The sequence below is a fragment of the Gymnodraco acuticeps genome, unplaced genomic scaffold, assembly GCF_902827175.1.
Source record: "Gymnodraco acuticeps unplaced genomic scaffold, fGymAcu1.1, whole genome shotgun sequence".
NCBI lineage: Eukaryota > Metazoa > Chordata > Actinopteri > Perciformes > Bathydraconidae > Gymnodraco > Gymnodraco acuticeps.
The window spans coordinates 134,083-150,922 of record NW_022990851.1 but is presented as its reverse complement, the minus strand read 5'-3'; the positions used below and the strand labels follow the sequence as shown (position 1 = coordinate 150,922).

The 16,840-nt window shown below is 40.7% G+C and overlaps 1 protein-coding gene across 1 annotated transcript; it reads right to left on the bottom strand.

The window, feature by feature from the left end:
• Window positions 1-3,851: 3,851 nt before the first annotated feature.
• LOC117557344 (dual specificity protein phosphatase 3-like) lies at window positions 3,852-16,443 on the bottom strand. Its single transcript, XM_034233153.1, has 3 exons — window positions 16,235-16,443; window positions 7,628-7,860; window positions 3,852-4,811 (listed from the first exon to the last, which is right to left on the bottom strand). Exons 1-3 carry the CDS (start codon window positions 16,408-16,410, stop codon window positions 4,603-4,605), a joined length of 618 nt encoding a protein of 205 aa, XP_034089044.1. The 5' UTR covers window positions 16,411-16,443; the 3' UTR covers window positions 3,852-4,602.
• Between the last annotated feature and the right edge of the window lie 397 nt (window positions 16,444-16,840).

Sequence of the window (16,840 nt, the reverse complement as noted above, 5' to 3'; positions counted from 1 at the left end):
TGTCTTTTGTATTACAAGTTTTCTGAAATAGCATGTTTAAATATGCAAATTATCCATTATCTCATTAAATATGCACATATTTTAACACATTTCAGGAATCGAAATCTGAACTTTGGATAAAGCCAGATTCAAAATTCTCGTTTCATTTTGTAGTCATATTAGTATCTAAGGCTTTTACAGAAGGGATATTGGATATCTCTTTTTATCACTCCACAAATCAGAAAACACTGTGAACAGCCCTAAAATGTCAATTTTTGCCATGTTTTTAGGTATACAATGTTGTATAATTCAGGCTATGAATGATATATTAACAAACCCTTCTGTAAAAGCCTTCATAATATTGATAGGAATATAACTGGAAGGTTTGGTGTCTCTACGTGCTACTGAAGTTGAAATTTCGAACTCAGAGTAGGAGAAAAAACTCATTTTGAGAAAACGATCTTTAAAGATGTGAAGCGGCTGGGATGAGGATCAGCACCTCCAAATCTGAGGCCATGGTTCTCAGCAGGAAACCGATGGACTGTCCACTTCAAGTAGGGAATGAGTCCTTACCCCAAGTGAAGGAGTTCAAGTATCTCAGGGTCTTGTTCTCGAGTGAGGGAACAATGGAGCGTGAGATGGGCCGGAGAATCGGAGCAGCGGGAGCGGTACTGCAGTCGCTTTACCGCACCGTTGTGACGAAAAGGGAGCTGAGCCAGAAGGCAAAGCTCTCTGTCTACCGGGCCATTTTCGTTCCTACCCTCACCTATGGTCATGAAGGATGGGTCATGACCGAAAGAACGAGATCGCGGATACAAGCGGCCGAGATGGGTTTTCTCCGCAGGGTGGCTGGCGTCTCCCTTAGGGATAAGGTGAGAAGTTCGGTCATCAGGGAGGGACTCGGAGTTGAGCCGCTCCTCCTTCGCGTCGAAAGGAGCCAGTTGAGGTGGTTCGGGCACCTAGTTAGGATGCCACCTGGGCGCCTCCCTAGGGAGGTGTTCCAGGCACGTCCAGCTGGGAAGAGACCAAGGGGTAGACCTAGGACCAGGTGGAGGGATTATATCTCTTCGCTGGCCTGGGAGCGCCTTGGGATCCCCCAGTCAGAGCTGGTTGATGTCGCCAGGGAAAAGAAAGTTTGGGGCTCTCTGCTGGAACTGCTACCCCCGCGACCCGACCACGGATAAGTGGGAGAAGATGGATGGATGGATGGATGGACCTTTAAAGATTGCAGTGAGGCGCTAGCTAAACCCTCCTGTTCTTTGAATGACATCGACGCACTCCGTGAAGGTATTTCATGTTCGGGGTCATTTGTGTTTTGTATAACCTTGCTTCGTGCAAGTGACAATTGTTGTCGTCTTCTCTGTGAAAGTTTTTTTCGCCGTTCTTTTGCCATTTTGAGATTTCAATTTCTAGCGGAAAGCTAACCAGGAAGTGTTTTAGCACACCACGTGACGCATCTGAACGAATCACGTTGTCAGAAATTGACACCAGCCAATGAGATTTCGTTTCTTGGTTTAAGACCCCTTTGTGCTTTCACGATTGGTTGCTGATACAAAGGAAATGACCATATTTGGATCCGATGAGATTGTGCAGGAGAGACGGAGCTTTCCAGCGATATCTCTGTTGACATGGTGCACACAGCGGTCACCGTACTTTATGTTACGTTAGAATGCTAACTTTTGGTGAATTTAGGAGAAATCTACAGACGCAAATAGACAAACTATAGTAAAATAAACACTTAAATGTGTATTTTGTACGTATTCCTTCCAAAAGCCTGAAAGAAAACATGTTATGGAATCAAAATAGCACAAAATCTCAAAATTGACCAGTACTTGAAAAACGATGTTTTTGCCTGCCGTGTCTCGCCTTAAGAACCAAAGTTGATAAAAACTCAGAGAATTCTGATAAGAATTCTGAATAAGGACCTGGTGCACGGTACACTGTAACACATAAGATTGGCTGCAAAGTTTTCCAGGTCGGATGTGTAAGACTAAAAACGAGGCTAATTTAATTTTGGTTTAGTATTGATAAGTAAACTTGAGTCAAAGACTGCTGCAACTCCACCTCCTCGGCCCGTGCCTCGAGCAATATGAGTGTTGATATGGCTGGGTGGAGTGGCCTCATTTATGCTGACATATTCTTCATGTCTCAACCAAGTTTCAGTGAGACAGCATATATCAATATTATAATCTGATATTAAATCATTTACCAATATTGCTTTAGATGCTAGAGATCTTATGTTTAAGAGACCACATTTAATCTTCCTGTTTTGTTGCACTGTAGGCAAGGCAAGGCAATTTTATTTATATAGCACTTTTCAGCACGTGGCGATTCAAAGTGCTTTACAGATTAAAAGCAAAATACATTTAAGAACAAATACAGCACAAATACATTATTAAAAAGGCATTTAAAAACAGGCATAAAAAGCAAAGATAATGAAATAAAATAAATAAATAAACCCAGCAGGTACAGAATACATGACTAAAAGGCATACTGTAGTGTGAGTATGGGCAGCTCAATTAAAAGCAGCGGCAAATAGGTGCGTTTTTAGTCGGGATTTAAAAATAGGAAGTGTTTCGGCGGACGTGCACGATTTAGGCAGTTTGTTCCAAATTGTTGGGGCATAATAACTAAAAGCTGCTTTTCCATGTTTAGTGGTTATTCTCGGAACAGAGAGCCGACCCAGAAGACCTGAGACTCCTGGATGCTTCATAGTGATGGAGGAGGTCGTCTATATACCTCGGTCCTAAGCCATTTAGAGATTTAAAAACTAGCAGCAGTATTTTAAAATCTATTCTTTGACACGCAGGAAGCCAGTGTAAAGACTTCAGAACAGGAGTGATCCACTTTCTTAGTGTCAGTGAGGACTCGAGCAGCGGCGTTCTGAATCAGCTGCAGCGCTCTGATAGATTTTTTAGTGAGACCTGTGAAGACACCATTGCAGTAGTCCAGTCTACTGAAGATAAAAGCATGGACAAGTTTTTCCAAATCCTGCTGTGACATTAGTTTTTTAATCCTTGATATATTCTTCAGGTGGTAGTATGCATACCTAATGACTGTTGTAATGTAACTGTTGAAATTCAGGTCTGAGTCCATCACTACACCCAGATGTCTTGCTTTGTGAGTTACTTTGTAGTCTGCCGACTGAAGCTCTGCGATTACTTTTAATCGGTCCTCTTTGCTCCAAAAACAATGATCTCAGTTTTTGTTTGTTCAGTTGGAGAAAGTTCTGAGTCGTCCAGTCAGTGATGTGCTCAATGCACTTGCTCAGTGTTCTAATCTGAGAGTAGTCTCCTGTTGTGATTTTAAAATAAATCTGGGTGTCGTCTGCATAGATGTGATAACTTAGATCACTGTTTTTAATCATTTCAGCCAGAGGTAGCATATAAATATTAAAAAGCAAAGGTCCTAAGATGGAGCCTTGAGGAACCCCGCATGACATATTTATCAGGGTTGATTTGTAATTGCCTATTGAGACAAAGTTTTGTCTGTCCTTTAAGTAGGAGCTAAACCAGTTTAGAGCTGTTGCTGAAACTCAGACAGTCTAGCAATATTTTGTGGTCAACAGTATCAAAGGCAGGCTGTAGTAGTTGTTACATTACTTTTATTAGGTTATTATGTATGACACCTCTATTAGGTTTTACCTTAACTTGTCCTTGGGCAGACACACACACCGCTAATATTGGGTATTTTATTGGGTTCAGGATTCCTATGGATGACTGCCTAGGAGAGAGCGCAGTAAGACTGCGACTCCGCCTCCTGGTCTCAACTCCAGTTTGACATGGATTAAGTCCACAAAGATCTGAGTACTTCTACTTTTACTCAAGTACAAGATCTGAGAACTTCTATTTGTACTCAAGTACATGGTTTTCTATCTGTGTTTTTTATTTATTTTAAATGTGTATGTATGCACCAAAACACCAAGTCAAATTCCTCGTACGTGTCAACCTACCTGCTAATAAACCTGTTTCTGATTCTGATTCTTCTGATAAAGTGGTGCTGGGATGTCCTATTTCTGTTTTGGACCCTGAAGGCAGCATATCTCCGGTTCAATGGAACCTGTCATTTCTACACCACTCTATTGTTCTCTGGAATAATGAGCAGCATGAAGACACACCAAAGCACATTAAATTAAACTGATTATTCATGTTGACGTAGATCTGATGATAAATCCAATACTCAGAATATTACACATTTAGTAAATACAGTGCACCTTGGTTTATACGTGACGTGTATCATCACCACATGGTATATCCCGTGTTAAAAGTATTATTGTGTGTATTATTGGTCTTCTCTAAAGAAGAGGGACCAATGAAAACGTTGGAACGTTGGAAACATTCATTAGCTAACAATGACATTATTGTTCTATTAATATAAAGGGAGGTCAGGTACTCTTTAAAACAGCTGCTTGTTACAGTATGGGTACTTTTTACTGAAGTACACTTCAAAGCCCATACTTCTTTACTTTTACTTGAGCAAAGAAGTTTAGTCAGAACTTCTACTTAAACCAGAGTATTTTTTAAACACGACTATCTGTACTTCTACTTGAGTACAGGATGTGTGTACTTCTGCCATCTCTGCTCACGTGAAACAAAGCATACTTTCTCTTCTCTTACAGACAGTCTATTTGTTCCAGATCTTTCCGTCCGCTCCCTGCCTCTGGTTGAGTCGGCAGAGCTGCCTCAGGAAGCCGTCGTTGGGTCCGATCTCTCGTTTGTGTCGCACCGTGGCCAGCGCCGTGTGCACGCTCATGCCCTGGCGCAGCATCAGGAAGGCGATGACTAGAGTGGGCGCGCGGCTGTAGCCCTCCCTGCAGTGCACGTACACTTTGCCTGCAGGAGAAGAGAGGAGGGGTCTTTATGTTTAGACCAATCAATATCAAATACCCGGTCAACACAGAGGGACTCGGGTCTCCGATATCAACCCACGATTCCTTTCTACTCAATGCAACCATTTCAACTCTCATCCCTTCGTCCCTTCACCACAACCTGCATCCCTTTATCTCTCTTTCCCTTCATCCCTTCCTCCCTCCTTCCCTACATTCCTTCATGCCTCCCTCCTTTCCTGACTACATCCCAACTTCTCTTCATCCCTACTTCTCTATTTCCCTTCATCCCTCCTTTGTCCATCGCTTCCTTCCTTTTTGTCATTGATCCCTTTATCCCTATCCTCCTTTCCTCCCTTCCACCCTTTATTGTTCCCTTCTTACATTCATCCTTCCTTTCATCCCTTCATCTCACCCTCCTCCTTTCCTTTGATCCCTCACGCCTCCCTCCATCCCTTCTTCTCTAATTCCCTTCATTCATCCCCCTTTCCTTACATCTCTTCAACCCCTTCGCCCATCCCTTCCACTTTTCTTCCCTCCTTCCCTTCATCACTCCCTTCCTACATATCGTTGACCCTTCCTACCTCCCTACCTCCGTTCAACCTTTCATCTCTTTTTTTTATTCTTTATTTATTTGGGGTCACATTATAATACAAGTACAGTTTTTCAAATCATATATTTTTAGAGATCCGAAAGTGACAAATGAAATAGCAAACAAAATTAGTCAAAATAAAATAAAAACGAAAAAGTAAACAGGGGTTGTTTGAAATAGCAAATATCTACACATGTACATATGCATACATATCAACATACATATATACATTCAATACACATACACACATACATGTGACCATACATACACATCTATACATATACATTCAATCGGTGTAGAAACACAGTCAAACAAGGGATGGTCGTCTTTGGGATATGTAAACTCTCCACTCTTTCCATATTTCGTCAAATGTGTTTTCCTGAAGCCTCGTTGAGAAGGTGATTCTTTCCATAACGTAGATTTCATGGATTTTGTCATACCATTTGTCGAGAGAAGGGATATCCGCTTTGAGCCATTTTCTAGTTATTGCTTTCTTTGCTGCAACAGTAAGAATTCCAAATAGTTGTTTTGGAGTTTGTGGAGATTGCATGTACGAGCCCAATTAGAAATTCGTCCCAGTTTAAAGGGATTTTTTCCTGTCGTACTATTTTCAATTTCTATATGGATCTTTTGCCAAAAAGTTACTATTAAAGGGCAAGCCCAAAACAAATGGTAGTGATGTGCTAACTGAGAACCACATTTCCCCCTGGACGATGTGATGACTGAGCAGGGCTGAACAAGTACCTGCTCAGCATCTTCCAACTGAGCATCCTGTCGGTGCCTGAGCTCGAGATCTTCCATTGAAAAGTACAGTCATTTGTCCAGACTTCGTCAGGGATGGGTTTTTTTGTTTCGTTTTCCCATTTGTGTTTTATATAGAAAGTATTTTCCTTTTTAATATCTTGACGAGCTTGGTGAAGTTTTGAGATTGCTTTCATCCCTGTGTCTGATGTGTTGGTGAAAACTATTAATAAAGGGGTTTCAAGGGCCTTCTGGCTGTCTGACAGGGAACTATTTAAGTAATGGCGTACCTGTAGAAATCTAAAAACATCACCGTTATTCAATCCATATCGTTTTTTTAGTGTTTGAAAATCAAACATGGTTCCTTTGCTGAGAAATGTGCAATATGAAGTAAGGCCATGTTTGGCCCAACCTTTACATTTTGTATCTAGCTTGCTCGGGGTGAAATCAAGATCATGTGAGCACCATCTTCATATCTTTTTTTCCTCCAGCAAGTCACTTCTGGTAAGGACCCTTAACCATCATTTTAAGGAGAGGTTAATCCAGCGGTTATCTTTTTCCAGTAAGTTTTTAACATGTCTTTTATCCCCTAACCTTGCCTCCATGGGTACTCCCCCTGATACATTATTCTTTCCATCTAGCTCTGTAGTCTGGCTCGCACCAGCAGAACAAGCTTCTTAATTGGGCTGATATATAATAATCCTTCAAGCAGGGGAGCGATACTCCTCCCTTGTTTTTTGCTAGTTGAAGAGTACAGAATAAAATCCTTGGTTCCTTCCCTTGCCAGATGTACCTTGATATGGTTTCATCCCATTCGTTAAACTGCTTGTCTGTGATTTCAATTGGTAGATTCTGGAAAAGGTATAAGAGTCTAGGTAGGATGTTCATTTTCACTGATTCTATTCGAGATTCAAAGCTCAGCACTGGGATCAAGTTCCATCTATTTATGTCTTCTTTTATTTTCTGACTTAGAGGGTTGAAGTTTAGTGTATACAATTCCTCTGAATCTTTAGAGATGCTTACTCCCAGATATTTTAAGTGGTTCAGATCCCAATTAGGTTCAAAGGTTGAGTTTATATGTTGGCTTGGCTTGTAATTAAAGCTCAGTATTTGGTTTTTTGTTATATTGAGTTTGTACCCTGACAGAACTATAAGTATCCAAAAAAGTCAGTAAACTCAAGAATGATTCATCTGGGTTTGACAGGTATATTAATATATCATCAGCAAATAATGATCATTTATGTTCCTGACCATATACTTCTACACCGGTAATATTGTTATTTTGAGTAACCCCCAAACTCAGAGCTTCGATATAAATTGCGAATAACATTCCTCTCTTAATCTATTCATCCCTAACACCCTAAATCTTTTTGACTTTCAATCCCATGCTTTTTCCCTACATCCCCTACATCCTTTCGTTCACCAAAGCTTAGGATACAGCTTACGTTCATTAACATTCCTGTTTTATTTAGTCTTTGACATCCTCTCACCTTTTCCATTTTTGTACGCCAGCGCTTTCTCGATGAACTCCGCCCCCTCCTCAAAGTAAACGCTGATGTCGAAGTGGTCGGTGTCGCTGGCTGCTACGCCGTGGTACGTGATGCTCGTGCCGGCGTAGAACTCAGCGTTGGTGTTGACGTGCATGAAGGAGTTTCCTTCAGCGGCGTTCAGGATGTGAGTGATGCCCTGACGCTTCAGACGCATCACGTTCATCGCCACAAACCTGCGTCAAATGATAATTAAACAAATACACAAAAAAGTTTAATTTACACTTTAAAGAGTCCTCTCCTGCTGATGTTCAGGTGTATATCAGTATGTAGTGTCTCTACTTTAAAGAGTCCTCTCCTGCTGATGTTCAGGTGTATATCAGTATGTAGTGTCTCTACTTTAAAGAGTCCTCTCCTGCTGATGTTCAGGTGTATATCAGTATGTAGTGTCTCTACTTTAAAGAGTCCTCTACTGCTGATGTTCAGGTGTATATCAGTATGTAGTGTCTCTACTTTAAAGAGTCCTCTCCTGCTGATGTTCAGGTGTATATATGTATGTAGTGTCTCTACTTTAAAGAGTCCTCTCCTGCTGATGTTCAGGTGTATATCAGTATGTAGTGTCTCTACTTTAAAGAGTCCTCTCCTGCTGATGTTCAGGTGTATATCAGTATGTAGTGTCTCTACTTTAAAGAGTACTCTCCTACTGATGTTCAGGTGTATATCAGTGTGTAGTGTCTCTACTTTAAAGAGTCCTCTCCTGCTGATGTTCAGGTGTATATCAGTATGTAGTGTCTCTACTTTAAAGAGTCCTCTCCTGCTGATGTTCAGGTGTATATCAGTATGTAGTGTCTCTACTTTAAAGAATACTCTCCTACTGATGTTCAGGTGTATATCAGTGTGTAGTGTCTCTACTTTAAAGAGTCCTCTCCTGCTGATGTTCAGGTGTATATCAGTATGTAGTGTCTCTACTTTAAAGAGTACTCTCCTACTGATGTTCAGGTGTATATCAGTGTGTAGTGTCTCTACTTTAAAGAGTCCTCTCCTGCTGATGTTCAGGTGTATATCAGTATGTAGTGTCTCTACTTTAAAGAGTACTCTCCTGCTGATGTTCAGGTGTATATCAGTATGTAGCGTCTCTACTTTATAGAGTCCTCTCCTGCTGATGTTCAGGTGTATATCAGTATGTAGTGTCTCTACTTTAAAGAGTCCTCTCCTGCTGATGTTCAGGTGTATATCAGTATGTAGTGTCTCTACTTTAAAGAGTCCTCTCCTGCTGATGTTCAGGTGTATATCAGTATGTAGTGTCTCTACTTTAAAGAGTCCTCTCCTGCTGATGTTCAGGTGTATATCAGTATGTAGTGTCTCTACTTTAAAGAGTCCTCTCCTGCTGATGTTCAGGTGTATATCAGTATGTAGTGTCTCTACTTTAAAGAGTACTCTCCTACTGATGTTCAGGTGTATATCAGTGTGTAGTGTCTCTACTTTAAAGAGTCCTCTCCTGCTGATGTTCAGGTGTATATCAGTATGTAGTGTCTCTACTTTAAAGAGTCCTCTCCTGCTGATGTTCAGGTGTATATCAGTATGTAGTGTCTCTACTTTAAAGAGTACTCTCCTACTGATGTTCAGGTGTATATCAGTGTGTAGTGTCTCTACTTTAAAGAGTCCTCTCCTGCTGATGTTCAGGTGTATATCAGTATGTAGTGTCTCTACTTTAAAGAGTACTCTCCTACTGATGTTCAGGTGTATATCAGTGTGTAGTGTCTCTACTTTAAAGAGTCCTCTCCTGCTGATGTTCAGGTGTATATCAGTATGTAGTGTCTCTACTTTAAAGAGTACTCTCCTGCTGATGTTCAGGTGTATATCAGTATGTAGCGTCTCTACTTTATAGAGTCCTCTCCTGCTGATGTTCAGGTGTATATCAGTATGTAGTGTCTCTACTTTAAAGAGTCCTCTCCTGCTGATGTTCAGGTGTATATCAGTATGTAGTGTCTCTACTTTAAAGAGTCCTCTCCTGCTGATGTTCAGGTGTATATCAGTATGTAGTGGTCTCTACTTTAAAGAGTCCTCTCCTGCTGATGTTCAGGTGTATATCAGTATGTAGTGTCTCTACTTTAAAGAGTCCTCTCCTGCTGATGTTCAGGTGTATATCAGTATGTGTCTCTACTTTAAAGAGTCCTCTCCTACTGATGTTCAGGTGTATATCAGTGTGTAGTGTCTCTACTTTAAAGAGTCCTCTCCTGCTGATGTTCAGGTGTATATCAGTATGTAGTGTCTCTACTTTAAAGAGTCCTCTCCTGCTGATGTACAGGTGTATATCAGTATGTAGTGTCTCTACTTTAAAGAGTCCTCTCCTGCTGATGTTCAGGTGTATATCAGTGTGTAGTGTCTACTTTAAAGAGTCCTCTCCTGCTGATGTTCAGGTGTATATCAGTATGTAGTGTCTCTACTTTAAAGAGTCCTCTCCTACTGATGTTCAGGTGTATATCAGTGTGTAGTGTCTCTACTTTAAAGAGTCCTCTCCTGCTGATGTTCAGGTGTATATCAGTGTGTAGTGTCTCTACTTTAAAGAGTCCTCTCCTGCTGATGTTCAGGTGTATATCAGTATGTAGTGTCTCTACTTTAAAGAGTCCTCTCCTGCTGATGTTCAGGTGTATATCAGTATGTAGTGTCTCTACTTTAAAGAGTCCTCTCCTGCTGATGTTCAGGTGTATATCAGTATGTAGTGTCTCTACTTTAAAGAGTCCTCTCCTGCTGATGTTCAGGTGTATATCAGTATGTAGTGTCTCTACTTTAAAGAGTCCTCTCCTGCTGATGTTCAGGTGTATATCAGTATGTAGTGTCTCTACTTTAAAGAGTCCTCTCCTGCTGATGTTCAGGTGTATATCAGTGTGTAGTGTATCGACTGTGACATGTCTCCAGGCTTTAATGTTCAAAAACATTTTTATTTCCCTCATACTGCTTAAATATGGTGTATGGTACATTTTGAGCAAAAGCATTATTAATGTCTTTTAAACAAGGAAAACAATGTACCCTTTTGATCATGAAGCCAAATCGACCTAAAAACAAGCCCCGTCTGAACCCCTTAAAGTGACATTGGCATATAGACGTCTCTGAGCTGTCTCTGAGATGCTGTAGCCAACCACTTGGCACCTCCTGCCTTTTTGAAATGTAGAACGCTAAAAATAGCGTCCCTTCAATAGCGTCAGTGGTTCCCAAACTGATTGAAACGTCACGCCTCCACAAAACATAAAAAACTGTCCAGACAATACAGAGCCAGGACATGAACACAGAGAAGCTGCAGACACATATCTGCACTGAGCGTTAGGGGTGTAACGGTATCCGTCACGGTTCGGCACATGCAGTCACACGACGAATACGCCTTTTTTTTTACGAGTGGGAAAAAAGTCTGTCATTCAGGGCAGTATCCACTAGACCAGGGGTGCCCAACCAGTCGATCGCGATCGACCGGTCGATCGCGGGGAGATTCCCAGTCGATCGCGAGATGTGTCTAAAAATAGAACAACAATATTCTGTTTTATCGTTAATGTCCTGTAACATAATCTTCCTGTGCCAGAATAATGCACTTGAATGCATCAAAGCTTTGTGATTGGCCGCCGTGACCCCATGTGTCGGGGGCGTGGCTAGTGGGCAGTGCACTAATTCGCTAACGTTGTCCGTGTCAACAGGAGTGACAGTCCGCACACAAACAAGACCGCAATTATGGCAGAAGCAAAACATATATAATTTTCACTCCGAGTGGGAGGATGATTATTTTTGTATCTATTCCAATTCAAAGTCCATCTGTCTCATCTGCAATGCGAGCGTGGCTTTATCGAAGAAGGGTAATTTAGGAGCGGCATTTCAAAACAGTGCACAAACGCTACGAGACGGAATTCCCTCCTGATTCTGCCCTACGCTCCAAAAGGGGAGGGGCCTGAGAGGACAGCTAAATGCACAGCAGTCCATTTCCACCAGGCCCAACAACAAGAGCAAGGCTGCTACCAGAGCATCTTATCGTGTCAGTCACGTTCTTGAGAAACACATGAAGTCTTTCAAAGACGGCGAAGTTGTGAAAGAAGCATTCCTGGAGGCTGCCGACGCGCTTTTTGGGAAGAGTAAAAAACGGTAGCATTTCAACAGGTTTTTGATATAATAAAAACTCAAGTTAGATACCGTTATTAATCAGATGTAAGTTTTAGTTTGTTTGAACTTATTCATTATAATTGTACTAAATGGTATAAGAATGCAAACTTAAATTGATTATAGTCCATTATCAATTCAGGTTCAGAAACTAGTGTTGCTTGCTTCTTATTTTAAAGGCATTTCTTTTTATAATCTACTAAAATGCAACAAAAAAAAGGGTTTGATTCTATTAATGTTGTCTTTTTTATTGCACTTTGGCAGCAGATTCCTGAGTAGCTTCAGATCTGAGTCGTCTTATTAGTAAGCCTAATTTATACTTTTGTAGCAACACTATTTGTATATAATGGCAAAGAAAGGGTTCAGAGTCTTTTCTTTTCTTCCTGAGTCATATGTGGCAGCACGGTTCAATGTTTCTTGAAAACATGACCCACTGTAGTGACGTGTGAATAAACTCCAACTCTGTATCAACAGCACTGTTGTGTAACTTCAGTTCAATACTTGTATGTGTGTAGATTAGAAAGAGGTAAGATAAAGGCATTATTTTATGAAGTATTAATCGTACGAAGGTCAGTTTTATACAAGTAGAAGTGTGTATTTACCTGGTAGTAGGCTGTCAGTAATGGCTACGTCTCTCTATTTGGACTGGTAGATCTCGGCAGACTGGCAACTTTAAAAGTAGCTCTCGGTTAAAAAAAAGGTTGGGCACCCCTGCACTACACTATATATAATCCAGGGGGCGGTATTGTGCCTAAAAGCTGTTTGCCAGCCGCCCTTAAACAACAAATGAAGAACAAGAAGAAACACAACAACACAACGAACAAAATACAAGAAGAAGAAAAGTTAGTATGGCGATTTCAGATAACACACAGGAGCTAGAACCACCTGCTTCTTTTAAATCAGCTGTGTGCAGTAGCGTGGCGTGGGGGAAAATGTAGGGGAAGCCCATTTTTTGGGTCGGGGGGTGGTCAATAACGTAACCAGATGAGTGATTACAGCGCCCGGTATCATTTTACACACATTTGTATCACACAGATGCAGGACTTGCACACGCCTGTTATCTAACCGACAGGTCCGCACGCACTCTCCAGCTGAAACTCTCTCCTTATTAATTTAAGCATTTTACTTATTAATGTATGCAGACAATCACACAATCTATGTGATTTTTGGATTTACCGTGCCTCTCAATTGCCCGTGACAGGTTGGCAAGGTCGATGAATCCTGAAGTTGCCCAAGGATTGTTCAGGGAGCACGAATCCTTGTCAAAAAGAAGACATGGCCAGCAAATTAGACGCTGAAGTTTAGCGCTTCCAGTTAGCCACTCCGTGCGGACATAATTGTCCTCATTGAACGTCCGATTCTCTCCCTTTTTCCTCTGCGTACACACAGCTCGAGTGCGGGCATTTGCCTGTCATCTGATTTAATTTGTAGTTGCTGCTGTAGCGGAAGTTTAGTAAAGTTATGTTTGATTAAGTACGCCAAATCTCCACCCTCCATAATACTTCATTTGCTTGATAATTTCTAACGGCGGTGATGACAGTTACAGTATTACAACTGATGTTGATGTGATTTGATTGGATGGCAGTGTCCAATCAAATCGCCAGCCGCCAGCCGCCTCTGAAGGGAAGCAAGAGGCGGCTAGCTTCCCTTGGCATGGCCCTGACCAATCACAGGTTGGCAGGGGCATCACGTGGGCCTCATCTGATTGGTCAATCCCTCCATTTTTTTTCACCAAGGGAAGCTAGATTCGGCTGGCCTCCTCTCGCAACAGTGAGTGCAATCTACTGTTTCACCATAACATCTAGAGGGGCGCTGTTTGTTTCACTCTTTGTAAAATACTCAATGAGAATGGGGGAGAGCCGGGCCGGCAGCAACACACAGCAAAGGAGAATTATCGAAACAAAACAAAGTGTTTGTATTTATTTATTTAAATTATAACTACAATCCGAAAAAACAGGGGAAGCCTGGCTTCCCTTGGCCTCCGGGAGAAAACGCCACTGGCTGTGTGGGAACATTTCGGGTTCCCTGTGGACTAAATAACGATGAAGTGCGCGAGTGGTGGATCGGGAGGACGGTGTGTCGGCGTTGTTCGACAGCGGTGCGGTATGCTAATGAGAACACATGCTAAATCATATCAGAAGGCATCACCCAGATTGGCCAATCACCGGAGCCCGGGAAAAGACAACAGCAGTTCAGCAGCTGATCCCCGCTGCTTTTAAGAAGGCAAGAGACATGAGAGCCGAGAGACCAACATAAATAACGGAAGCTTTTGGCATATGTTTTTCAACGACTTTGCGCTCTTGAAACACTTTCTTATTATTTATGATGTAATATTTTCAAGACATTATTTTTAGTTTTACAGCTTGATGAAACCTTTTTGTTTGACATCAGCCATTATAGATGATATGGCCATCTGAGTGTGTATGGTTTGTTTTTAACTGTTTAATACAGTTAATTATTCAAAATGTCAGAGTTCCTTATTTTTAAACTGAAACTTGCTACTGTTCAAACATAAATAACAACAAACCTGGAATTATGCATTTGGGACTTTCTTTTGCTTTTCCTTGTTGTACCGAACCCGTACCGAACCGTGACCTCCAAACCGAGGTACGAACCGAACCGTGACTTCTGTGAACCGTTACACTCCTACTGAGCGTTGTTCTAATAAAACAGAAACGGTGTTGAATGTTTAATGATTCTGTCCTGTTATCACTCCTGTAGGAAGGAAGGAGGATTAAAGGAGGCACGAGAGAGGGTTTCTCTGGACAAATACACTGGGATGCATTGAGCATGGGGAAAGATGTTCTGTTTTAGATTACTGTACTGAACTCTCAATAGCCTTAAGATCTATGCTTCATATATATAGTCTATATATGCACAGTCTATGCTTTAGTTTACGGCCATCAAACATTGCTATATCTTCCAGCTGAGCGTCAAACTTGCAAAGACTTTCATATTTTCTCCCATGATGCAACACATGGAAACCACCAGTCTTAACATACATTTATTTTTTAGGTAAAATAAGTTTTAATATTATAGTTGTACAAATGGATGGGAATTATATTTGACTGTGTAATTGTCAGTGTGATAGAATCTATGTCATGTTTTTAGTTAATTGTATGTCAAAGTCAATGTATATTTATTTATGGTCGTTGAAGAGTAAAGATATTAAAAAGCGTGTTGTGCACAGCTGTTGTTTAATTCACCGACTTCTTTCTGCAGATGAATATGTCGGCACATGTTCGGTCTGTTCTACTTAGCAACAGTGTGTTAGCGAGTATTAACATTGACCAGTCAGAATTGAGTAAGCCGTGTAATAAAGTCTTTTTCGTAAATGTTCCCAAACTGGTAGCTATGTGTTTACAAAGACATAATGCAGACTTTAATTGAAATGCTGAGTTCAGACAGAAAGGGATCCTCCGTCCTGTCCTCGTTTCTTCCATACCATTCGTCAGCCTCATCAAATATTAACCACGTTTCTTTCTGATGTTTCTCTGACGCCTCAAATGGGAAGATTAAACATATACACATTTATGTTTAACCTTCATAAAAATGCCTCAAACAGTAATTAAAAAACAGCAGGGATTTTTAATCACAATAGATCATGGCATTCATTTGCTAGGTGATTCTAGATTCTTCTAAAACACATGGTATTGTTGGTACTGATCACTTACTGCAGGTTAAGATATTACTTTGTGATATAAAATAATACAATAACCTTATTCGAACCCAGTTTGTCTATTGTCATGCCAAATATCAAATCATTTTGTGATTTAAATGATATATTATAGGATCATTTGCGGTTTTTAAAATGAGAATGTGTTGTTTTATTTGCATTCGAAGCCAAAAGTGATTCAGAATCTGCTTCTTACTTAACTTAAATAAAACTGCCTCCCTTTAAGAAATCAAACAGTATCTAATTATCAGTCAGCAGGGATTTTTTATGAATCATAGCATTTATTTTTACTAGATTATTCTTGTCACTTAAAATGTGCTTCAATTAACCCAACAGTGATCCCTTAGCATCCTCAATGCTAATCTGTTTTCATACGTGGTTTAGTATATTATAACAACCCTAATCAGACACACCATTTCATCCTATTGCATAGAATATAATGTAGAATGCAACATGTATTTATAGAAATAGCACCTTTTAACACAAGGCAGTTCAAAGTGCTTTACAAAAATGAAAAACATTGAGAGCAATAACAAATAGTGATTGTAATACCATTGTTAACTTTCATCCCATTACATAGAATATAATGTAGAACGCACTCGGATAATTATTCATATTCTATTGTTTTCATTGCACCATTGAAGCAAACAACTGTTGTCCAGAATTTATGGGGATCGTTTTTACTTCGTGACTGGAACTATTATTGGAAATGGAAATGGGAATTGGAAAGCAACATGATTACCGTTTATAACCTCTCTATATGCAGATGCACGATCAAAACAACGTGCACTCACGCGTTTCCCACGTAGATCCTCGGGTAAACCTCATGGAAGTGTCTGGTGGGCCAGCTGTAGAATCCGCTGCTGTCCGTCAGCAGGTCGTTCAACTGCTGGATGGAAACCTCGAACTCTCCCCCCGGGGGGTCCTGTCGCTCCGCAGCCGCTTTCTGCTGCCTGTGGCTGTCCTTCATGCCCGGAAACTGGAAGGAAATGTGGCGGACAGGTGTCGGTTTACCGGGGAGAAGAACCGGCGAAGTGCGCCTGCCGTTAGTTATGGAAGGCCAACAGTGCCATAAAATCAAATAGTTTTAACACTGTTTTTTTGTTAAACAAACGTTTTTTCGTGCCTTTCATGGGGATAACATATGAACAAGGTTATAGTATACAACATACTTTTTTTTTAAAAGTCAAGTATGTAAAAAAATATGAAAATAGTCTAAATATAGTACATAATGGCAGCCTACTGCTCCTAACACTAGGATGGGTCAAATGCAGAATGTAAAATGTCCCCTCTGTGGGACGATTAAGGGTATATAAAATAAAACAAATACAAATAATAATATGAAAAGAGTCATATTGAAGTATGGTTAATAATATTAAAAAGGTCCTATTATAGTATGT

Excerpts from the sequence above, each read along its gene's own strand:
- LOC117557344 (XM_034233153.1), bottom strand. The coding sequence starts at position 16,410 with ATGAAGGACAGCCACAGGCAGCAGAAAGCGGCTGCGGAGCGACAGGAC. Across the intron at positions 7,861-16,234 it reads AGGATCTACGTGGGAAACGC|GTTTGTGGCGATGAACGTGA; the intron begins GTGAGTGCACGT and ends CATTTGACGCAG. Across the intron at positions 4,812-7,627 it reads GGCGTACAAAAATGGAAAAG|GCAAAGTGTACGTGCACTGC; the intron begins GTGAGAGGATGT and ends CTTCTCCTGCAG.